The sequence below is a fragment of the Phascolarctos cinereus genome, unplaced genomic scaffold (assembly GCF_003287225.1).
Source record: "Phascolarctos cinereus isolate Bilbo 61053 unplaced genomic scaffold, phaCin_HiC Scaffold_4;HRSCAF=312, whole genome shotgun sequence".
Taxonomy (NCBI): domain Eukaryota; kingdom Metazoa; phylum Chordata; class Mammalia; order Diprotodontia; family Phascolarctidae; genus Phascolarctos; species Phascolarctos cinereus.
The window spans coordinates 357,824,129-357,850,111 of NW_027555847.1; the positions used below are offsets into that span (position 1 = coordinate 357,824,129).

General features: G+C 38.6%; 1 protein-coding gene across 1 annotated transcript in view; it reads right to left on the minus strand.

Annotated features, from left to right (window-relative positions):
- Positions 1 to 258: 258 nt before the first annotated feature.
- The window catches only part of RAI14 (retinoic acid induced 14), a 180,533-nt gene continuing 154,808 nt past the window's right edge, over positions 259 to 25,983 (minus strand). Inside the window, 15 exon segments of the mRNA XM_078153225.1 lie at positions 259 to 2,207; positions 2,921 to 2,986; positions 5,601 to 5,750; positions 7,177 to 8,285; positions 8,288 to 8,696; positions 9,780 to 9,898; positions 11,483 to 11,537; positions 13,597 to 13,683; positions 14,585 to 14,671; positions 16,090 to 16,118; positions 16,328 to 16,506; positions 18,065 to 18,171; positions 20,547 to 20,617; positions 22,629 to 22,686; positions 25,420 to 25,484. Coding sequence (XP_078009351.1) covers positions 2,130 to 2,207; positions 2,921 to 2,986; positions 5,601 to 5,750; positions 7,177 to 8,285; positions 8,288 to 8,696; positions 9,780 to 9,898; positions 11,483 to 11,537; positions 13,597 to 13,683; positions 14,585 to 14,671; positions 16,090 to 16,118; positions 16,328 to 16,506; positions 18,065 to 18,171; positions 20,547 to 20,617; positions 22,629 to 22,686; positions 25,420 to 25,484 — 2,669 coding nt within the window. The 3' untranslated portion in view covers positions 259 to 2,129.

Consider the following 25,983-nt stretch of genomic DNA (forward strand, 5'->3'; position numbering starts at 1 on the left):
CAGCCACAATGAAGCTCAAAACTCCTAAGCTCAAGTTGTGATCCAATGGCCTTCAGCAATCCCAGCAAGCAGGGACTAGGCAGGTGGGAGCTGCCATACTGCCTGGTAAGTATTTTTCATGTGATTACTACTTTTAATGGATATAGCTGAAATTCAATAGTTTCTCCCTAAAATACAACAAATAGCTAAATACCACATTTCTTCTTCCCAAACTACTTAAGCGGTGAATGAGAAAATGAAAAACCCGACAGAGATGAAAACGATGGAACCAAAGTTTATTTTCTGCATAAACTCCTGTAAATTACAAAGACAAAAATGCTAGACTATAGTGTATAACTTTTCAATATTTAACCAAGATACTTGTAATAAATACGCATAATGAAACAAAGTAAAAGACTAAAATTGTCAGGAAACTATAAAATGTCTCAAGTTTTAGATCCTGCAGCATTTGTGTGCTGGAATTTTTTGTGTGTGTTTTCTTAAGTGCTGACCCCCCCCCAAAAAAGTCCTTTCACATTTCTTTGGAGCTTTTTTCAAAATTGTCCAATTACAGTTAAACAACTTAAGTAACACCAAGACCTATTATTTGATGGGAAGTTTTAAAGCCATTTTGCTTTGCCATTGTTTAGAGAGCATATGCTCTAGACAGCACTGAGTCCAGTAAGCCTTGAGCCACTGTCCACTCAGTCAAAGCAGACACAGGCTTCTGGGCGGAACAACTTAGAGATTTTTTTTTTTAATATTTGTATACCTCAGTAAGAACAAAGCCATAAGTGAAGCTACAAGCAAATTAGACAAGTTTTAACTTCTAAGTATGGCATGGGAATGGAAAAGTATTTCTTCCATAGATCTTTGCTATGCACTATGAGGGCTGGACCACATCAGGGTTTTACCAATTTTCAATGATTGGCATTGGCCATGCTCCCAATGTTTGGAAAAGTAAGCACAGTTGTGATGTCTTGACATTCAGCCAAAAGAGCAAGGCTGATGTTCATCAGGAATGCTTGACAACTCCCAAGAGCACAGACAGATGGCCAGACCTCCTAGTATCTGCTGGAACTTTGTGATGAGCTGAGAGTACTTCTAGTACATTTTGCTACAGCTGAAAACTTTTACCCAAAGACATTTTAAGTCTAAAGCATGGTTATCTAAAATATTTTGTTAAAATAGTGTAATGCAAATTTTACGTAGTAAATGGTTTAGATACCAAAAATCTGCAATGGCCAATAAAAATATAATGGAGAAAAAACACCTTTACAAAAGTGAGGTTAGGAACTATGAGGCATTTCTTTTGGTTGTAAATGCACTGTTTACTGTAATCCCTTGTTGAAAAGCATGGACTTGGATTTCCTGAGCTTCATGGACAACAGTAGTAGGCAAGCTTTGCATAGGTTGTTTGCAATGTCTTTTAAAGGTTTTTTTGTTTTTTGAAATCTTTAATGTCAACTCATTTATGTTTTTAACCTATATGTTTTAGTTAATCCTATTCATCCAATTGCTGGACTGAATAGCATAGCTCTTAAGAGATGAAAGGTAGAAGGAGGAAAAAAAATGATGGGGAACTGGGTATGCACTCCATCCAGAGGACATGATGAGGGGTTTTGCAGTGTACCTTGTAACCAGTGCCAGGGTTAATTTGGTTAGAAATTAAATCATGTTAAGGGTTAATGTCAGCCTAAAATCTTGGATGCTTCTAACTAAAAGTAGGGATAGATGGACAGCCATGGGAAAAGGAGCTCCAACAGCTAGGACTGACTAACACCAAGGCCTGTGGGGGTTTGCAGGTCACCACCATCCAACAGACCACTTCAGTGAGTCCCTTAGCCCCACAGACCCAAACCAGGTATGGCACCAGCTAGCACCAAGATCTGGACTTAACAGCCTCAGCTCATCACAAGGCTAGTACTTTAGGTCTTTAAGTCCACAGACAATCCTGAAGAATGGAAGGTCTTCTCTTGGGGACAGTCCTCACAAGTCCTCGTGTAGGGAAGAAGCTGAGAGGGCAGCTATGTGAACTCACAGTGCATACAACAAATGAGAAAAATGGCAGTGGCTGCCAACCCTAACTCCTGCTTTAAGGCAAATATGGCAAATGTGAGGGGTTGGCACTGAGTCCCAGACAGTCTATCTCACTTCTTTTGTGATTGGTTTTTACACATGGTGAGAATTTGCTTCAGTACTTTTTGGACATCTTCATCCATCTGACCCTAGGAAATTTAGATAAAAATACAATTAATATGACAAACACATTTGAAGAGACATAGACCATAACATCCCCTTTACTTATGGTGAACCATTTGACAACCATGAGGTACTTTACCCAGAAACTTTTCTATCCCTTTCAGTTAGGAAAGGGTTAGCCCTATTGTACAGGTCTGGACATTTCACTTTCAGAGGAAACTAAAAGCAAAGGAAAGTCAAGTGACTTTTCTCTCAGGTATACAGTGACCTAAGGGTGCCTCTGGCCAAAGTTCTCAAGCCTAATCAGTCACCATATTGAAGTCTTAGACCCAGGTTAGTAAGCCATTGGAAAAACTCATTCCCACCAAAGGAAACACTTAAAACTGAATGTTCTGTTGATGATGTATCAACAGTACCATCTGACTATACAAAGGACAGCAAATTATTAAAATATTTCCAGAGAATTCTGCCTCTCAATTTCCTACTTAGCCTTTGTAGCAAGGAGTCAAGAGGGAAGGACACAAATTTCCTCAAGTAGACAAAAGTCAATAAAAAGGACCCTTTAATATTTTAAATTAAAGAAGCCCTTGCTTTTGCCCTCCTACATCAGGGCTCATATTTGTCATTGGTGTTTGTTATTAAGTCTCCTTCTATGGATGACTTAGCTAAGAGTACAACTTTAAAAAAATCTTTTTTGGTAAAGGAAGAGGGGAAGTATTTCTGTAGATTGTGACTGTACCTGTACAGCATACAGAAGATGCATTCTGTAAACTGAGACAATCTCCTGGTGTTGTTTCTTGGACTCCTGGAATTTAAAAAAGATTAATATGAAAAGGAGTTCTCAGTCATCAGGAAAAACTAACAAAAAGTTGGGTCAAAGTGAAGTCCACGGGATTCCTCTCAGATAAGGAAGGATGCCACGCTAATATCTGAGGTTTCTGGATACGTGGCTTTTGGTCTTTACAAAGCTCACCATATATTATAATTCCAGAGACATGGTGGTAATTTTAGGAAAGTCTTACCATTTAATATCCTACTAGCAGATTATGCAAATGCTCGGAAAAGCTATCATTCCCTTGGCTTGGGAGGGGTGAGGCCTGCCAGCACTCTAACAAAGCAGGTTAGCAACCCATCTGTGACTTAGTACATAAGTCTGAGTGAAATGCCTGAGACACAGAGAGTAGTTAAGTGACTTGCACAGGCTCACCCAGCTAATAAATGTCAGAGGTGAAATCTGAACTCAGGTATTTGTGACTCCAAGCCTAAGTCTCTAATTACTATATAATTCTGCATCTACATCTCCTTATTACTATTATATTAAGGACAACAATAACTGATGTTTACATATCACTTCATAGTTTATATATGTGTGTATATATGTATATGTATGTATGCATGTGTACACACACACACAACCTTGTAAATACACACACACACACATTATATACATACACATAGCCACACCCATATATAAAACTTGTTTAGCCATGTCCAACTCTACGTGACCTCATCAATGTTATATACCCATGGGTTTTTCTTAGCGAAAATGCTGGAGTGGTTTGCCATTTCCTTCTCCAGTGTATCTGAATTTTGAGATGAGAACTGAGGCAAATAGGTGTTAAGTGACTTACCCAGACTTACCACAGCTAGTGAATGTCAGAGTCTGGATTTGAACTCTGGTCTTCTTGACTCCAGGCCCAATGTTCTATCTACTGTACCATTTACAAAGTTGTAATAGCTTTTTTATGAAGAGAAAGGGACATATAGAACTACAAGCAACAGAAAGCCCCCTTTCTTCCTAATTAGATGCACTATAGTCACAGTCTTATTACTGCATGGTTAGTATTTTTACTCTGAGGGGCAGGACAGTCAGAAGGGTGAAGCTTTTGCATCCGGCGCAATGAATCACTCAGAATCTGAGTGTTCAAACAAATATTACATTTAATAAAAATATATTCAAACATGCCCCAGGTAAAAAGTGGTTAAAAAGGTAATCCAGGAAGATAAAAGCTGATAGCAAGGAGGTGCCCTGGGGTTTTAGGAGTTCCCTTCTAAGGACCGTTTTTATATTCTTTTTATCTGACTAGCCCACAGCTGGGTCCCAGATTAATCCACCCGGGGACAAAGCAATCTCAAACTGTCCCAGGTCTGAACTAAAGCTTCTTCCCTCAAAACAGTACTACTTGGTATTGTGGGAGTATGTGAATGGTAGGTTAACTCATGCCTCCCCAGTTTCACCAGTATCCTGGTCCATAATATCAAGACATCAAAAGGATAGCTGTATTGGGCCCCTAGAACACTAAGGTCCAATGCCAGTTCTGCACTGAAGACATCACTATACCCTGAAACCAGAGAAAACTGAGAGACAGTCACTCTCATCTTCATTATATATGATAACTATAAACTGGATGCTTGTCAACTAAGAACTAGGAATATATAAGGGGGGAGGGACGAGGAGGGGAGGAGAAAGAAGGTATTTTACAGGTTGGATCCAGTGGAGCATCCAGGAATGAGGGGAAATTTGTGTATATTTAATCATCGCAGATTCCAGCCCCTAATAAGAACATTCTCTTCTAAAATCCCAAGGCAACCTGCAATGGTAGAGGAAATTTCCTCACTGGGAATTCTTCACACATGAAATCACAGGTATAGTTCCTCCTCCTATATAATTGTTAGGGAGGTTTTTTAATTAAAAAAATTATTTTAAAAACCTGAGGTTCAATCTTAAAAAGCAACTCAGATTTGAGTTATTGGGTGAAGAGGGATAAATAAGAGAAGTCTAGGGGCAAGGGAATTAACATTTATATAGTGCCTACTTATAGGTCAGGCACGTGCTAAATGCTTCATAAATGTTATCTCATTTGATCCTGCAAAGTAGGTTGTTGTTACCATCCCTATTTTACAATTGGGGAAATTGAGGCAAACAGAAGTTAAATAATTTGTCCAGGTCACACAACTAGTAAGTATCTGAGGCTGGATTTGAACTTAGATCTTCCTGACTCCAAGCCTAGTAGTGCTCTATCCACTAGCTATCGAGAGAAAGAGAAAAAGACACAGAGAAAAAAACAGAGAAGACAGGAAAGAGAGGGGGAGGGGGTAGAGACAAAAAAGTAGAGAGAGAAGAGATGAAGGAGGGAGAGAGGGAGGAGAGAGGAAGGGGAAGAAAGGGGAAGAAGGGAAGAAGGAGAGGAAGAGATGGACACAAACACACAGACAGACAGACAGACAGAGAAGAGAGAGTGAGTGAATACCTTCCCAACTCTTTGTTTCAGTTATTTTTTCCATCCTTTCACCTTCACCCCCAAGTAAACCAAAGCAGTTAAGGTCACTCCTGCCAGTAGATACTTTTTTAGGCCCTTTCAGCTGAGTTGCCCTGTGCTACTTTACTCAACCTGTCAAAGGAAATAAGTCAAACTCACTGTCAGTTGATTCTGTAGCTGCTTCACTTGCTGCTGCAGGGCCTCCAGCTGTTGACTCTGCCTCTTGGATGCACTGGTAGAGTAGGAAAGCTGAGAGAGGCTGTTCAAAGCTTCCTTTAATTTGATGACTTCCTTGGACATCTCATTTATCTAATGAAATAAGAGCTGCATTAGGACACTTGCAGAACCAAATGTCGAAGGCACGCCTCTAGTCTAATAGCTTCTACTAATCCTACAGTGTTACTATGCAAGGCAACCGAAAAAAGCAAAACGTGCTTATTCCCAATTTAAATTGGCATTTGCATTAATTTTTTTCATTCTGATGGGCCCAGTTTATAAAAAACTCTGGCATGGCTTCCTAATTTTATCTCTTAAGAATAAATGCACTAGAAAACCAGCCAGCAATGTCCAGAATAAACACCAATATCCTCAATTTAGAGAAAGAAAGCCATCGTGCCCATAGTCACACCGCTGCCAGATAGGGGTAAGTCCTAGTCCCAACTTCTCTGGACAGATTACTCTAAAGCAAGGGATCCTCTTTAGGTTTGTGCAATTCTTGGATAACTTATTGTATTTCAGACGGCACTACCTGGTTCATATCCTCAAAAACAAAACAAAACAAAACAAAAACCCAACCCCAAACCCCACAATGTTCCTGCCAATGACACTGGAAGCATTTGACGGAGTAGTTAATTGTTAGGGATGCTGAAACAGATTCAGACAATGAACAATTGTTCAGGGAGAGCTGCTACTCTTGCTCCTCCTCTTGTCTCCCAGGGACGATTCTGGCTCCTCAGAGAAAACGCTCCTCCCTTTTCCCCTCCAACCCTCTTTTGAAAATGAGGCTCAGGGAGTATTTCCATTGGCTTTGGTATAGAAATCAATTATCCGAGAGCAGTGCCTCTTAACCTTTTTGGTCCTGGACCAATTTACTCTCAAAATTAACAGTGAGGCCCCTCCAAAGAGCTTTTGTTTATATAGGTTTTATCTACTGATACTTACTATATTCAGAATTAAAAATGTCTTAACTATTATTACTTTTGACCTTGTAGATACCCTGAAAGGTCACCAGATCATACTTTTGAGAATCTCTCCTTTAGAGAATGGGATTAAGGTTAAAGATTATTCAGGTTTTCAGTGGGGAAAAAATGGAATTTTTATCCAAAAACATGGTTGGAAGTTGGTAAGTTTACCTTTGATAGAAGACATTGGTTAGGTTTCTGTGTGATGATTTTTATAGATGCATGAATTCAAAGCACTGAACAACTAAAAATGCTTTATGGACCTTTATTTTAAACACTACATGCTTTTAAGTGAGTGGATGAGTATGTATCCTATTCAAGGTTCTTTAGGCTGCCCTGGAGACAAATGAATCCACATATTCCAGGAAGATAACAAAATCATGTAAGTTAATCGTAAAGAAAACTGTTTTATGTATTGTGGTGTCATTACAGTAGAAACTGAGTAGCCTGGGGAGGAGAGTGAGTAAACAACCTTTTTTTCCCTGTAGGATGGTAAACTTTCAGGAAATTTCTACAGGGCTGCATTACAGGAAAAAACCAAGTGTTTCACCAACCTTCTTGTCTTTATCCTCTTCCAATTTTGAAGAGCTCTCAGAATATCTTTTCATTTCTGTAAGTTCTTCCTGGGCTTGCTGGCACTTTTGATGAAGTTCATTCACCTCCTGCTCCTTAGTTTTCAGGAGATTTTGAATACTGTCCTTTTCCCTTTTTATCTGTGAGACCTCATGTCTCACCTGAGCCACCTCTAAGGATGCCTTCTCTCTCTCCTTCACTGAATCCTTCAATTTAGATGTCAACACATTCACTTCACCTTCCAGAGACGACTGGAGCTTTTCATAGGAGGCTCTCGGCACCATGGCGTCATTCATTGCTGCTTTTTCTTCCCAAAGATGTTTCTCAAGATTAGCCACTTCGGTTTCCTTGCCTGCCAGCTGCTCTTTGAGACTGCCTATTTTCTCCTCCATTTCTTTTGCAGCGCTCCGAAGTGTGGTCACCACTTGCAAATGTTCCGTGATGGACACAGAATTCTGCTTCTGAGCATCAACTAGCTGCTTGAGTTGCGTCACCTCATTTAACACCTTTGAATACTGGGACTTCATTTCAGATAGCTCATCCTCAGCTTTCACCCTGGACACATTTGTCACCTGAATGAGCTTCTCGTGCTCATCTTTATGGATGTATTCAGAAGTGACATCCTCCAGTGACTTCCTCTTCCTGTAGTCTTCGAGCTCAGCCTGGGCTTCCTTGTACAGCTGGGACAGCTCAGTCACCTGCTTATTGAGTTCATCGATCATTCTATTCATTGCTTCTTTCATGTCTCCGGCCTCATCGCTGGCTTCTTGTGGTGCTTGACTTTTCAATGTGTCTTGTAATTTCTGGATTTCTTCTTGAGCATCTTTGTATTTCTCAATTAAAAAGGCTTTCTCTTGGTTCATATTCTCAATCACAGAGCAATATGAATTTCTTATTTTCTCATATTCTTCTTCCACAGGTGGCTTGATGGCCAGGCTTTTCTCCTTTTCTTCAAGTTTCCCCTCCAACTCTCTCACTTTCTTTTTATTTCTTTCACTTTCTTCTAATGCATCCTGTAGATCTTGCTTGAGCTTTTCAATTGCTTCATCCGTGGCCCTCAGCTCATGGAGATTTGAGTAACTGTTATCTTCGATTTCGGAGCAACAAGGCCTAATTTCATCTGCTTCTGCACATTCAAGACCTCTTTCATAGCCTCTTCATACTTGCTCTGGGTTTCCTTTAATTTTTGGCTGAGGTCTGAGCCATTCTCTGAAATCTCGGAGCTGTTTAAACAAATTGATTCTGGAACTCGAGATTGAAGCTGGGCTTTTAACTCCCTCCTTTCAGCTTCCGAGCTATCCAGTTTCATCTGAACATCCTGTAAAACTTCCTGTAGCTGCTGAATTTTTATGTCACTGCTACTAGTGCCTTTACTCAAAGTATGGGCTGAAACAAAGGCAGAGGTTTCACTTGATTTATCTGCTAATGGGACCAAGTCAGTCTGGGTAGAATGGTAAGAATCAATGCTTAAGTCTGCCTCCCCTTCCTTAGGTGTTCTGGCCTGTTAAAAAAAAAAAGAATTAAACATTACCAGTATGATAAGGAGCTGACCAAGTAACTGAAGTGGGAAGGAAGGATCTCAACATCTATTACTTGAATGGAACGTGGTTACCTATCAATGTCCATTTCCTAGGCTATGCAGCCTTAGGGAGAAATGTCATTCAGGACATGGGAGAAACAACACATATCTCACTGGGTACTCTTCTGTTACACCGACTAATACTGCACTACCACTAAGACGAGATGCCTGGAACGCCTTGAAAATGCCACAAATTACTGGTTTTCTCTGAAGATGTCAAGGCCCTTCTCCTGGGAAGAATGCAGGAGGATCTTCCCCCCCTCTTTTCTGTACATGTCACTTAATCATAATAGCTAACATTCTTATAGTGCTTACTATATGCCAGGCACTATGCTAAGTGCTTTATGATTATTTATTATGATATCATTTGATCCTCATGACCCTAGGATGTAGGGTCCTCATTTCACAAATGAGGAAACTGAGGCAAAGAGAGGTCAACTGACTCGGCCAGAGTCATACAGCTTGTTAGTATCAGAGGTTGGGTTTGAACACAGGTCTTCCTGACTCAGGCCACTGCACTACTTTACTGCCCATCTTGGATCTATCCCATTATTGTTGTTGTTTTTCAGTTCTATCCAACTCTCTGTGACTCCATTTGGGGTTTTCTTGGCAAAGGATACTGGAGTGGCTTGCCATTTCCTTCTCCAGCTCATTTTACAGATGAGGAAACTGAGGCCAACAGGACTAAGGGATCTGCCCAGAGTTAGACAGCTAATAAGTGCCTGAGGCCCGATTCTGAGCTCAAGAAGATGAATCTTCCCGACTAGGCCCAGTGCTCTCGCCACTGCACCATTTAGTTGCCTATACCTAGTGGTTAATTGCATCTGTTGAGTTACCCAATGACATTCTGAACAATTGACTGGTGTTTCCTATGTCTATGATTTGCAAAACTATTAACTATATTTGACCCCCCCCCAAAAAAAAAGTGAAGGTGTGCTCTCCAGATCTGGTTTCAAACTAGTAATCTCACATTATAGAACATATAGAAAACCCCAGCCTACTTACCTTTAATTTGTCTTGTAACTCCTTATTATGCAAGGTAAGAGAAGCGACTTTTGCCTGCAAGAGTAAGAGAAGATCTTGCTGGTCGGCTTCAGAACTCACATCCAATAAACTACCAGCACCTTTAAAAAAGAGAATTCATTTTCACTCCCTCAAACTCAGTAGGCCTAAAACTGAACTTACTGTTGTTCAATCATGTCCAATTCCCTTTGTCCCCATTTGGGGTTTTCTTGGCAAAGACACTGGAGTGGTTCGCCATTTCCTTCTCCAGCTCATTTTACAGATGGGGAAACTGAGGCAAGCAGGGTGAAGTGACTTGCCCAGCTAGTAAGAGTCTGAGGCCAGATTTGAACTCAGGAAGATGAGTCTTCCCGACTCCAGTCTGGGTACTCTATCCACTGTGCCGCTAAACTGAACTCCAAAGCTGACTCAAAAAATGGCAGCTACGTGGTACAGTGGATAGAGCACCAGCCTGGAGTCAGGAGGACACCTGAGTTCAAATCCGACCTCAGACACTTCACACTTACTAGCTGTGTGACATTGGGCAAGTCACTTAACCCTGATTGCCTCACCAAAAAACAAACAAAACAAAAAAACAAAACAAGACTTTCCCTCCCAATTTTCCTATAACTGATAGTGGTGCCACACCCCAAACTCAAGAACCCCAGCAACCTCTTTGATTCTTCTTTCTACTTCCTTTTCATATCTTGCATCTGCTCTTTTCCTGACTCAGGTCTCTATTGCCACATGCTCAGGCTATAGCAATAATTTGACCATTGGATCAAAGACTGAAGTGATCATAGGTCATCTAACCCGTTCAGTGGCGAGAGCAAGAAAGGGAAACTCAGAATGGTTAAGTAATGGCCATGGTCACACAGCTAGTAAGTAGCAAAGCCAGGAATTCTATATCCCTCAGTTCCATCACACCAGTGTAGCTTTCCCTTCTAATTTATCTGTCATAGCACTTTTAGGATTCTTAAAGCACTGATTCAACCATGTGTTTCCTTGCTCAAAAACTGTCAATGGCTCCCTACTGCTTACAGGAAAAAGGGCAAAGTTCATGCAAAATCCAAATACTCTGGCACTTATGGCTTGGAGCATATAGTAGGCACTCAATAAATGGTGATTTTATCTTTGTCACAGGCATCAGCTCACATCTTACAACTTTTACTGAAATTATAAGATGCAAGATACAAATTCTTCAGGGGGAAATTTTGCTTTTGCATTCAAAGGACTTGCTCTATTAGCAATTTTGCCACCTGACAAATTCTGATTTCGGTGAAGGGTACCATATCAGGTTTCTGTCCTCTACTGACAAGGTCATGGCACTTTGAAATAATCTAGGGGGTGGAAAGGATCATTACAATTTTAAATGAGGTAATTTTTGCTCTAGATATACTGCTATATTTTGAACGCAGTGCCTAAATATAAACAATACATTCTTCATTAGGAAATAGAAGGCTTAACACTGCTACAATTTAAAGACCCATAGGCTAATACAAGACACCTGGTAATCTGTCTCTCTAAAAGTGTCTCCACTAGGCTGCTTTAAAGGAACATGGAAATTCAAATCCAATAAGCATTTATTAGGCCCTATTATATGTGAAGCACTGTGCTAAAATTGAAAAGTGATAAAGGCTAGCCTCTGGAACAAGGATAGTCATCCTTCCTCTGTCCCTGACTCACCCCCCCCCCCCATAACTTACCTGCAGTACTATCACTCAGTTGGTCTTTGTTATCTCGTAGAGAGCTGACCTCTTCCTGCTGAAACACAAGGTGACTTTTGGATTAGGCTTCAGAGAAGCATTTTCTTCATTAAAAAACAAACAAACAAACATACAAACATAACACATGTCTGAATGAAGTCAGGTAGAATTATAGAATAAGAAGAGAAAATTTTTTGAGGGGGGAAAGAAGAACAGATTTCAACAGGGCATTTCAAAATCATAACAATCTCTGAAAACTCCCATTTCTAATTTAGATAGGCAGAGAAGGAATATTTTTTCATGTTATGTGTCCTTATTAAAAAAACACAAAAAATAAATTAACTGAACAAATATAACAATATTGTTATCAAATAAATTATAGCAGGTTTTAAGTGTCTATTTGTTGCATCTAACAACTTAAAGACTAGGCCTCCTATCTTACCCAGACCAGAAGTGCTGGGGTACTTAAGGGTCTGACCCTGTTCTGACTGGTACAGGAGCTCTGACATGCTGTTTCTGATCTGGGCAGATGTATTCCTTCTGGGGCAACCTAGTAGTAGGCCCTCTACTTCTGGAGGCTTACTGAATCAATACGGCTACTCATTGAGCTTAGCTCATTCCAGTAGCTTACAACTCCCAAGTATATGAGATCTACCAGCCTCAGCCTCCCCAGCAGCTAGGACTGCAGGTCTGAGTCTCACCATGCCTGGCCTACCTGAAAGCTTTTTTAATGAGCTATGCCCTACGATTAGAAATGACAAGGCCACCTCAAGTCTTAGCTGCTACCTGTCTTTTTTTTTTGGGGGGGGGACGGAAAGAGAAGAATCTTAGACCTGTGATTTAATTAGCTAAGGAGCTCCTAATTTGGAAGATCAACCATTCATCTCCAGATTACAGCCTTAATCGGGTAGCCTGGGATACTAAGTAGTTAATTGATTTGCCCACTATCACACAGCTAGTATGAGTCAGAGATAGGACTTAAATCCAGGACTTCCTGATTACAAGGCAAACACTCTATCTATTAACTGATTTGCTAAGTTTTAAAAAAAATGTTTAAGAATATTATGTTTTTTAGCATTTTCATATCATGGCTCAGATAATGAGAGCTAGAAACAACCTTAGAAATCTAGTCTGGCCCTCGAATACCAAATTAAAATCTCTCTTCATTGCCCCATGAGGCCCCCCAATAAGTTATCTGGTGTTAATAATCTCCTACTAACCTTTAGTTAAGATATAACAATAAAGAATATGCAAAAAAAACTAAACACGATTGAAGATAGTAAGATTATCTCATTTGAAATGTTTTAATAAAAAAAAATTGCTTATATGCCCCAATATAGGACCCCTGAATGATTTCCTCTAATTCATTCTTTCTTGGAAATCTTTTTCTGTGAATCTCAATCTATACCGCAAAAAAAACATTCCTGTAACTTCAAATCGAGGCTCTCATTCCAAGGAGAGGGACTTGCTACAAATAAAAGACTTCATTTAGATGAGTAGCAGATAATGACCCAAGAAACAATTTTCTACAAGGAAAAGCTTAAGCAGTCAGATTTTTTCCAGAGGAAGAAGGTGCAAGAACAAGGAAAATTCTTGTTTTTAGAACAGCTTCACTCATAACACTCCCCTCCCAGAAAGTGAACTCTTTTCCATTCTTCTTTCCCAAATCACCTGGTTGTGGGCAAAATTCCTCTTTAGAATGAACAATTTCTTTTGAGCCACTGCCACATTAGAAGAGACAAGGGTATTAAATTACAGTACTATAACTTCTTTTCCCTGACTCAAGGGTTTAGAATGTTTGATTACAATATTCCTGGGAAGAGAAAGATTAGCTACCAGGCACTGTCAGCAATGGTACCTTCTTCACATAAAGATGGATCTAAAATTAAACACCTTGCTGGAACAGCCCTGAGATAAGGGGAAGTGGGTGTTGTTCAGAGTTTCATTTTAATCATTAAAGATTTTACTCTTCCTCCCAAGTTGTGGTTGTTAAGCAAATATGTATTTAATTGAAATATTTTGTATGAGTATTTTGTTTTTTCCATCAAGCTATGTGATCTCTCTGACCACAGAGGCTTATTCTGTGATATGCTTATTCACAAAAGATAGAATACCTTGAAAGATTGCTCAGGGAAAAAGATGGGTTCTTTTCCTGACAATGGGGTTGAAGTTACTGAACGTGGTGTAGACAGGTCACTCAACTGAAAAACAAAAAATAAAATCACTAATAGAGGATGTTTGCTCAAATTCTGTTTTTCACTTGTATAAGTCAGTACCAAGGTGGCAACTTAATTATCTATTGCTAAGAGACCTAACCCTCCTGGTGAGTAGCAGTCAAATCAAATTTTAAACAGAAGAGTTTAGCTATTTTCAACTTAGTTCAACCCCAAACTCAAACAACCCACAGCCCATGAGAAACTTTACTGGAACTGGAGAAAATGATGGATAAGTAAACTAAAATGCTTTTAAAGACACTCCACGGAAGATGTATGATTCTTTATTGTATCTTTGAGTAGATTTCTTTCTTTGTAGAATATCTGCATAAAAATTCTAACTAGGATGTTTTGTTTTATTTGGTATTTCACTAACTTCTGAACTCTCTCTCTCTCTCTCTCTCTCTCTCTCTCTCTCACACACACACACACACACACACTGAATCACTTAGGGAATGCACAGCAATTTTCTATTTCCTCAGTTTTGACCCAATTAGAACGGTATATTTTTTTTAGGGGTGACCCAATAAAACCTTTTCTGATCAGCACCACTGTTCCAACTCCACTTGTGCAGATAATTAAGAACTGAATATAAACTGAAAATAAATCACCTTCAAATAAAGTTTCAGCCATAATTTTTTAGCTATATCCTCTTTAGACTCCTTTAGATCCCGGTACATTTCTCCCAGTTTTGTGATAAAGCAAAACAAACCTGTTTTCATGACTGGTAAAGATCCCTTCGCTGTACTATGCAAAGTAACGTTAACAAACAGATAACGCTAAAGTTCAAGTGTATCATTCAGTTCTATGACCTCTTCCTTTTAGTGTTAAAGCTAAAAAAAAAGTTTGACTTTGCCATATTATTCCTTTTTATTTTATTTTATGTTACCTGGGAAGGACTGATAGGAGGTGGTGGAGCTCTGCGTTTTTTGGGAGTTCCACTTCTTTCTGAGCTTATTTTAGAGACTTGATCATGCTGGAAGTTTCACAGGCCAGAGAAGGGAGGCGGGTTAGTCTGGTTAGTAAAGTCTGAGCAAGTAGTTTTTCAAAACAAACAAGAAAAAAATCTCAGTAGCACATGCATTTCTTCTTTCTCTGTCTATAAATTTATGTAATTACCTGGGTGTGAAACATATGACCAAAAAACCTCCCCAAAACCACAGTATTCTGTGCATGCTAAGTTTCCTTTTGGCATTCCATGCTTTAATAGGGGAGAGAAAAGCATAAACAAAAAGTGAAATAGGGTGGTGAAAGGTTGGAAGGAGAAATCATTTATCGTAGTCATTGACTCAGCAAATATTTATTAAATGCCTACTGTGTAAAGAGCAATGTAAATACATAATAGGATACATTGCTTATAATTTCCTCCCTCTTAACATGATTCCTTTCTCTTTTCTTTGGAATACTTGGTCCAATAGGTTAAAAAAAAATCCTTTATGTTTGTGGCATTGTAGCCAATACTAAATCCTTTTCAATGAATGGGATACCATCCTTCCCCTTTCCCCCTAAAATTAACTTTTGTAAACACAGTACTTAGCATTTAATAAAGTACTCTGTAGTTCTGGGGAAAAAAATCTGCTCAACGAGAAACAAGATATCTATGAATAACAGCCAAGTGCATGCTTCCTTATCAATAAGGCAAACAAATAGTTAAAAAATTTTCAGCACAAAAACCAAACAGGCTGAAACAGACTACAAAAGGGGTCTTAAGTTAGCTCTACCACATAAAAATTCATAATTTACAAAGTATTGACTTAAATACATAAAAAAGCAAGATCCTTTAAAATACCAATAAAAGCTAGTTTCCCCCCCTTTTAAATTAACAATTTAAATCTTCCTGAGTTGTGCAGTTCTGTAGCAAATATCATAAGTTTACAGAGTAGTGTAGGTTTTATTCCATGACCATAATTCAAGGATTATTCTAAGGCTAAGTCACAGGGTTGGGTTTTCCTAAATTAATTTTTATATGAATAAGTTTCTAAGTTTAAAGTTCTTTTTGAAGTTTCAGCTCCAAACATTACATGCAGTTGGGTTCAATGGAAAGAACACTAGATTTAGAATAAGATGTGTTCAAATCTTGACTCTGTTATTTACTATGTATGTGACCCTGAGTAAGTCATTTTATTTCTGTGCCTTGGTTTCCTCATCTGTAAAATGAAGGGTTTGGTCTAAGTGGCCTCGGAGGTGGCTTATAGCTCTAAATTTGTTTCTATGAATTATATTTCACTACCTCAAAACACTGGATTAAGACTTCCAAAGAATGACATTCCAGTTCTGTCAAATTTTTCATTTAATCTGCATTACTGTAGCAACAGAGCACAAAGTTGTCTGAGCCAAACATTTAAAAATTCTACTATTGAGAAAAGGCAACGTCCCCCCCCCCCCAATAAATACCTGCTTTGGTTTTGTCGGAGTCTTTACATCTGTAGAGAAAGGGGGGAAAAGGAACTTTATAAATCTTAAAGATGCAAATCTGCTTTTTTTGGGGGGGTAGACTAGGTCACAATACTAATACTTCAAGTTTCATCAAGATACTTTAAGCAGAAAAAGTCTAACATTTAAATTATTTTATCCTTTGGGGAAAATATAGTGGGAAAACTTAAAACAACACTGGCTATTTTCTTTCACATACCAGTGTCCTGAGAGATTTTTGATAATAGAAGGCCTTGAATTCCTGTATTTTCTGAGAGTTTGGAATAATGTAAGGCGCTGTGTCCAAGAGAATCCACAAGGTTTAAATCTGCACCCTTTTTAATTAAGGCTTCCACCATGTTAGAGTTGCCAGTTTCACAAGCCAGGATAAGAGCAGTTCTGGAGAAAAAAAGAGAGATACCAGTTTTAGTCCTAAGAAAACACAGAGATCACGCTTTCTAGAGAAATCTTTCTGGTTTTTTTTTTCCTTGAAAAAATAGACTGGACATGGGGCAAGGAAAAAGAATAAATGAAGAGCTATTGATTGGGGGAAGAAAGGAATAAAGGAAAAGAGAGAGGGAAGAGAGAGGAGGAAAGGAGGGAGAGTGAAGCTGGTAAGTGATTGATTTAGCCTCTCTCTCTCTCTCTCTCTCTCTCTCTCTCTCTCTGTTTACTGATGGCACAGCACAAATATGAAATTAAGTGTATATACACGCTTAAAAAAAATAACTAGACTAGATCATGATAACAAAGTATATATACTACCTATGTTCAGGGCTTCTTACTACGGTATACTTCTTGATTCAAACATAACATTTGGTGGAACTCTTGCACTAAGATTTTTAAATGCTTTTTAAAAATTAAAGAAAAAAGCCTACAGATGGCTAAATAACCCAAGATTTTTAAACACTTACATTTTCAAATCAATGTTATTCTGAATCTAAAGTCATTATGATATTGATGAGCAAGCTATAAATTTTTTTTCCCTCTATCAGTAATACAACGACAAGGCCATCTTTCTTACCTTTATGTAAGGTAGTTGACAATAATTTTAATGCTTTTCCATGAGTCAGTATTTTGGGGCATTCTTTACAATGACTGATTAAATTTTCAATGAAACTCCGCCCCAAACTGGAGTTCTGTTTTTAAGTTCACTAGGGTTTGGGGGTATAGTTTTGTCACTTTGCTAGATTGCTGTATATGGCAGCTCAGGATCCAAAGTGGAGAGAACACTCATTATGTTGACTTTTTTTCTGAACTTGGTAGTATACAATTTCTGGATATTTATTTTATCTTAGTTATTAATATTTTTGTTTTCTTCTCTCTTCAAACTTTAGGATTTTACCCATTATGCAAAATGAGTTGGGGCTACAAAATTACTTATAATTTAAAAACCCTAATAGAAATGGACACAGATTACGACTTAGTCAAAGTAAGCCAACAAGATGATGCACCATACAATTACTAGGAACTTTTGGTAACTGATTTTAGACCACTAAGAAGATAAGATCGCATAAGGGATTTCAACCAATCTCCACGTTGTTGCTCTGCACAGATGCAATTCATATATCACAGGCAACAGATTTTAAAAAATAGACTTAATTGCAATGTGTGTTTAACTTTGCCCTCCTCTCAGCCAAAGGCATTTCATATTATTCACAATTTGCCCAGAATATTAAGAAGAAGAAAACACTCTATTCACAGATTTCTTTGACAGTGCAGTCTACCCAAAATGACACTCATTTTCGCCTACAACGGCCACATCATAGACTTAGTTAAGTACCACCAAGAGTCTGGGAAACATTTCCTCAATTAACCATGGCCCTGATGCTCCAAGAAGGCAGGAAGAAAATTGTCCCATAGTAAACCATCCAAAACATAGCTGTAATTTTCTGAAAACACACAAAAGGTCCATGTTGCCAAAGTAGTATCATAAACAAGATTAATTTTATGGTACCTTCCATTTTTGTCTCTGGAATTGACATCTGCTCCATGATCCAAGAGATAGCAGCACACTTCAGTATGGCCATTTTGCACTGCAAGAAGCAGAGGTATATTCCCATCCTAGGAAACACATTCAGATCAAGATTTCAATTCATATACCAGCAGCCAGAATTACAAAGCACCCTGCTCCCTCCAAGCCAATTCCTGTCTTGCACTAGTGGTTTCACATTTGGTCTACTATTATACAGTTTGTCACTAGGGTACTGATGTGAACTTTTGCAACATAATACTTATTATGTGGTTTGACGATCAAGCTTTCCCAGACGTGTAAGCCTTAGTGAGAGGAATCACCCTAGGTAAGTCCAAAGGATGAAGGATGAAGTAGGTAAAAGGAACATTTGTAATTATCAGAGACAGAGGCTTCGGGCAGGGGGAAAAGCAGGTAGGTGGTGGTTTAGAGAATGATTAGACCTCAGGGCCATTACATCATCACCATTGGTTGGAAAAAAGCCTTCTTCCAAGAAAAGGTAGTAAGGAATGAGATGACAGTCTCCTCTCACATTCTCAAGTTCTCCCAACACGTTAAGATGTGTGCTTTCAATAATCAGCCCCTTATAAGACAGTGTAGGTATCAAGATGACAGAAGATTGGAAGCTTCTCCCAAAGGATTAACTATAAGCAGAACTAATCTCTATCTCACGTGACCTGGTCCTCTCTAAGCACTTTCTATCAATCAATCCCAATGTTTGCCTTCATTTGTCTTTTTAATTCCCTGCTTTTTACTGTCATATTCTCAAGAATCTATGGTCTGAAGTAATTTGTCAGTAAAATAAGTAAGGCAAATGAGGATTGGGAGGGTAACAATCAGCTGTTTCCTTAAAATTCATGATGTGTCCAGGTGAGACACTCAATATAACTTTGCATGTGCTCTGATTTCTCATGAAGCAACAAATCTTACAGATAAAATTAAAAAAGCTATTAGGAAGAGATACACATATATAAAAACGTATGAGGATGTACAACTATATGTATTTTTGTGTACACACACACACACACACACACCACACACACGGCCAAAGACAAATCATGTATGTCTAACTATCTCAGAATTCAGCCTAGATAAGTTAGAAGAAGTTTATCACCAGAAGGATGGCCATCAGATAATTCCTTTTTGCTTAAGGAAACCATTAGTCTATACTAAGTAATGAAGGGGTTGCCACATGCATGAATGGAGGAGTACCCACACAGTGAAATCACGGAAGTATAGTATGGTGGAAAGAGCTTTGGTCCTCTTAACTGGGGAACTGTCCAACTGGAATACTATTATGCTATAATAAATGGTGAATATGAAGAATTCAGCGAAACATGGGAAGACTTATATGAACTGATGCAGAGTGAAGCAGACAAAACCAGGAAAATGATGTACACAAGGATATCAATGTAAATGGAAAGTCTGTTCTCCTCTCCTCCCTCTAAAATAAAAATGTGTTCATCTAAATACCGTTTAACTATAAGGTCCAGGCTTGTCCCAAAAAGGAGATGATAAGGAGGTAGGGGAAGGACTATGTGTGTGGAATTCTGCATAACTGTCAGACTTAACTGATGCATTGCTGAACTGTTTTTTCCCTTCTTTCATTTTATATTTTTTGTTACAAAAGCGGTTGTCTGGGTAAGGGTAGAGAGGGAGAGAAATAATGGGAAATGAAAGTGACATAAAAATGGGCAAGTCACTTAACCCTGACTGCCTCACCAAAATAAAATAAAATAAAAATAGAATATAAACTCTTTGGGACAATGGATAGAGCACAGGCCCTGGAGTTAGGAGGACCTGAGTTCAAATCCAGCCTCAGACCAGACACTTACTAGCTGTATGACCCTGGGTAAGTCACTTAACCCCGATTGCCTCACAAAAAAAAGTGACATAAAAATAAAAGCCATCAATAAAAACTTTTTTCCCCCCAAAAGAATATTTGATCTGTCAGAATCTCCATTCTGGTACTTAACACTTATGTGACTTTTAGTCAAGTTACTTAACCTTTCTGGGTCTCATCTTCCTTATCTGTAAAATGAAAAGGTTATACTAGTTGATATGTAAGGTCACTACCATCTCTAAATCTATGACCTTACAATACTATGTAATTAAGTACACATATACATGGCCAGAATTCATATGTCAAGTGTTTCATTCCTGAGAGAATAATTACCATGCTATACTATAGATTTACATAAGGTTCTTTCTAGAATACACTACAGACATTTGGAAATTAATCCTCCTATGTTTTTGAGATTAGAAGAATAAGATTATATTATCTCTCTTTTTCAGAAGAAGAACTAAGGGAGTGGTTTACTAAATGCCAAAATCTCCATTAAATGTGTTGAAGTCACAATGGCCCTTAGGATGCAGTAGCTAAGGAGTCACTGAGATACTCCAAAATGGTTTGTAAACTAATTTCCCCCTCCACCTCTGATGACTTACTGGTGTGAATGGTACTCACCAAATCCTTGAGGTTAACAGGGCTTTTGTGCTCACAGAGAATCCGAGTTGCTTGAAGGCATCCATGTGCCGCTGAGGGAAAAAAATAAATTCCCAACAAATCACATGGCTTTCTCTCTTTCACTCACCCCATTCTCAAATCTTATTTCATTAAAAAGGAACATATAATAAAATGGAAAATCACTAACTCAGATGCCTTGCAGTGAGATGTTGTTGACAATTATAAAAGACATTTTTTTCATCTTCTTGTCTCTTACCAGCTATATAGACTCAAGACCACTGACAAGCTCCATTTATGTTTTTAAAAATGAGTTACACTGTCTAATCTCAACTTTTTTTTCTTTCTCTTTTTTATTCTTGGTTTCAAAGAATGGATGGCTGGGGAAGGGAGGAAGGTAGCAATCTCAACTTTTAAGAGAATTATTTAAAGTTGGCACCCCAGGGCTCAGTGTCACTATGTTTTCATTGGGCTTCCTTTTAGTAGCATGAACCGAATTAATTATCAAACTTTTATGAAGGACCTACAAGGAGGGGGGCACTGGGTTTACAGAGATAAAAATGAAACAGTTCCTGACCTCAAGGAGTTATACTCTAGTGAAGGAAACAACACATATACATATAAGTATACGGAAAATACATGCAAAATAAATTCAAGGTAAATAACCATGGCTGTCAGCAATCCTAATTCCTATAATAATGATTCTAACTCTACTAACAACCTGGCACCAAGAAAATACTTGATAAGTTCTTGCTGATAGACTGGGTGGATACCTTTTGTGCACTGGGCACTATACTAGAGACCCTGAACATATAAAGACACACAAAACATAATCCCTTTTCTTAAGAAACTAAGTGGTAAAAATTATGACAGTTCATCTTTGTACAACGACAATAAAAGTCAAGAGCTGGTGGAAAATTAAAGGTTTAACTAAAAATATTTGTATTGGATTTTCTGTCTTCACTGCTTTCAACTCCTTTCCACTCATGATCATATTCACAGTCTAAAGAAAAATCATTCTTCCCCAGGCTGTACTCTGCACTACCTTCTACCTCTTTTCTCCCTCTTCTCCTGCTTTTCAGCTTTGTTCTATGTGCTGTTTTCTCCTACTAGAAACTAAGTTCAGTGAGGGAATCATCTTTCTTTCTACTTGTAGTGTATTTCCAATGCTTAGTGTAGAGCCTGGCACATAGTAAGCTTTAAGTGCCTACTCACTGAACAACTGCATAAAAGCCATGATTGCCACTCATTTGGGCATTTCTCTGCACTTAATACTATAAGTAAATGGTAGTTTTCTTACAGAATGGTTCTCTGACTTTAAGCTCCAACTAAAATCCTATCTACTACAGGAAAGCTTTCCCCTGCCCTTCTTAATCCAGTGCCTTCCCTCTATTAATTATTTCCTCTTTATCTTGTGCATAAGTTGTTTTGCATATTCAGGGGTGGGGAACCTGTGGCCTTCTAGGTCCTCAAATTCAGCCCTTTGAATCCAAACTTCACAGAACAAATCCCCTTAACAAAAGGATTTGCTCTGTAAAACTTGGACTCAAGTCAGTCAAAAGGCCGCACACAAGGACCTAGAAGGTCACATGTGGCTTTGAGGCTAGGATATGTTTGTATGTCATGTCCCCCAATACACTATAAGCTACTTGAGGGTAAGGACTATCTTCTGTCTCTTTGTATCCCAGCCCTTAGCACTGTGTTTGGCACATAGTAGGAGCTTAATAAATGTTTACTGAATGGAACTGAATTAAAATGGGAACTCTCTGCTGGAGAGCTAGAGGGATGTGCACCTTGATTATGAAAGATTAAATGAGGGGAGGGAATAGGAGAAATAAGAAGTTTGAATCTCTTCAAGAGATAAAGGAGGGGGGAGAAAAAAAAAGTTACCTGATAATTTTATTATATATCTAAAAGGAATCGCAAGTTGTACATAATAGAGATTTGTAAGTTTCATGTGCAATCTTTTTTTTCTCCTATTCTATTATGTTATGGATATACTTGTTTTATTACTTAAGCTCAGAATAAAATAAATAAAATTAAAAAGAGAGAGATACAGGTATAGAAACAGAAGGAAAAATTCACCTGCATAGTGTAAAGCTGTTTTTCCAGAATTGTCAGTGCTCTCTGCTGGACATTTAGACTGAAAGACAAAAAACACAATCACAATATATACATATATTTTGAATAATTATTCCAATTCAACTTGCCCTGTCTTCAAAAACAGTGTTCCCAATATGAGACATGAGGCTTTTACAAGTATTCTAAAATGAAAATAAAGTTATGATAGTCATTTGAGAGTTGGGGGTAACATGAAGAGGGAGCCTCAGAAATGAGAGGAATATCTTTTAGCACCAGAAAGAAGATCTGTTTACAGCTTACTACATTTGGATCTAATTTTGCTAAAATATAAATCAAACCTTCAGAACTTTAAACCACATAGAAAAAAATTCTATGCACATACATTTCTATCTAAACAGAAAGAAAATTATACTAGAAGCCTGACTATGGGATGACAGCATGGTACAGGGCTAAGAGGCACTGGAGTCAGAGGACTTGGATTCAGATCCCTTCTGCTGATGCTTACTATCCATGTGACCTCTGGCAGGCTCTTGGACTCAGTTTCCTCATCTGTAAAATGAAGGGGCTGGACTCGATGACTTCTGAGGCCTCTTCTAACTCAGCATCTATGATGCTATGTGGTCCTGACCCAGCAGAACCTCTAGTTTATCAGAATCAGTTTTAGCTTAGAGGCAAAGCCAGACCCATAAGGCAAGTAAGAGGAGCAGGACAAGATTTCAGGACTGGAGGTAACTAAGCTGAAGTGAAATGGGACGGCCAATGAAGAACAACCTAAACTCTGAAGCAGGGGCTGGGGTCAGTGAACCTTTAAAATATTTTGATAACTGCACTCTAATAAAATTGGTTTACTTTATAATCCTATGCATTTAATTTTAAGTATCTTAAAACATTAGTCTGAAGGCTTTAGCAGACTGCCAAAGGAGTCTATAACTTAAAACACACACACACACACACACACACACACACACACAGGGTACTGGAAAGGCCTCTAAATGGTTGTATTTTTTTCCCTTGTCTAGGCCTGTGATTTCATTACTGTGGGAAACTGTAAATGGGTAAACTCTCTTTACCAAAACAGACTGGAAACTGGTCTGGGTGTTTTAATTCTTAGAGTATTTCTAAGGGCACTAAGAAATTAAGTGACTTGCCTATGGTCATAGAATTCATGGTACTGTCACAGGAAGGACTTATTTAAACCCAGAATTAACATAGTTCCTAGCATATGTTGTTGTTGCTGCTGCTGGGGCAGCTAGGTGGTACAATGGATAGAGCCCTGGGCCTGGACTCAGGAAGACTTGAGTTCAAGTCCAGCCTCATATATTTACTAGCTGCATGACCCTGGGCAACTGTTTACCTTGGTTTCCTCATCTATAAAATGAGATGGAGAAGGAAATGGCAAACCACTCCATATCTTTGCTAAGAAAACCTCAAATGGGGTCATGAAGAGCCAGTCACAATTGAAATGACAACATTAAGAAATACGCTGCTTAATAAATGTTTATTGACTGATGAACTGATCAAACCCAGATCCTCCTAACCTTTACTAGCTTTGTGACAATGGTCGATCAAGGTGAAATACAATTTAACAGATAGATAGATATAGATATAGATATACCATCTACAACAAATGAATAAAATATGCTCCACATGAGGAACATAAAGGCAACAATGAAAGTTCTTTTACTCAAGGACTTTATATTCTCCTGGATTGCTCCTGGCCTCACAGAGCATCGGTATGGAAGCTTTTATTTTAACTGCATTCAGGAGAAAACTGCGCACATGCACACACACACACACACACACACACACACACAAAATCAAAGATATAAATCTGCTGTTCTTGAATTTAGCTTCAAAGACCTGCTAAATTTAAGCATTCCTGGCACTCAGAGGGCAGCTTGCATCATGTAATGCAAGACGAGAAGCTGTGTGATCACCAGACCCTGACAAGTTTAAGAATGTGAGCGCACTTTTGCATGAGAAATAACAAAGCTAAATGATTGCAAGATGCCTGATCCCAAATGGTGTCTCTGAAGGGGCAGATGACAAATAAGCCATCACTCTGAACAAATATTTTATTGGTCTTCCTCGAGCCAAACTCTTTCCTGTGTTAGTGGAAATGCCTAGGATGCAATATGACCAGCAACAGCTGGATGTCACTATCTGTATTGCCATTTAATGTCACTAAAGACTGAATTTTAAACTCAGTCACAAGCTTTTGGGTAAGACTACCAAACCACAGCTAGCGTTATCTTTGTTTTTCCCCCCTAAAGAAAGAACACCACCATGCCATTTGCTATAAATAAAAGTCAAAATACTAGAAGCTATTCCTGTAACAATTAGGAAAATAGTGTTTGACAGTTCCAAAAGAGAATTAATGAGTTAGTTAAAGAGTTAAGGACAGGGAGAAACAGAAGTAATTTACAAACTGTTCTGGCTATTTTGGATAGAGACTATTTCTGAATTTGTCCTTTCCTTAGGATAAGGGGGGAAAAAAAGGACTGAGCAAAGAGGGCTGTGGAACTAATCTAGGCCCCAGGAAGGTGCACCAGATTTGGACTGGGGCTTATTCTTGCTCATAGGGTTGCTATGGGGATAGCATTCCAAGCTAGGTTTTTTCCCCAGAGGATACCATTCCCATGGTGAAGCTTCTCAGGAAAACATACTATTCTGCACTAAAAAGGATTATAGAAAAAGGTGAAGTAGTTACCTTAAGATGCCTTGAAGGAAAAAGAAGCTTCTAAGCCAAAAAAAAAAAAAGATAAGATAAAGTTTAAAGGTTTCACTACTTTACCTGTAGAAGCTTTTTAATGCACTCAGGATGGCTGTTCTTGGCTGCCAGGTGTAAAGCACTGTGTCCTGAGTCAAAAAAATAAAACACAAACATTGCACACGCTTTCCAAATCCCTAGGTTATCTCCTAATGAAGACAACTATGAGGAAAAGAGATTTTCATGTGGTTTTCAGCAACAGAGGCTGAATTGTTCACCTTCAGATAAAGGGCATACCTACCTACTTGTAACCTGGAGAGGTGACAGAAGGAAGGTGTGTGGTGGGGAAGAAAGGAGGGCTGTGGGAGTGAAATGGAACCCAGAGCATCCTGTTTATTAATTAGGAACCACTTACAAGTAGCGATTTAGGAGCATGCCATGAATTTGTAATCTGCTGTTGAGAAGCCCTGATTTTACACTCTCCATTCTCCAAAGCTAAATGATGCAGTGAACAGAGTGCTGGACCTGGAGTCAGAAATACCTGAGTTCAAATTCAGCCTCAGACACTTATTAGGTATGTGACCCTATAAAAGTCACTTAACCTCTATCTGCCTCAATTTCCTTAGTGGGAATAATAACAGCACCTAT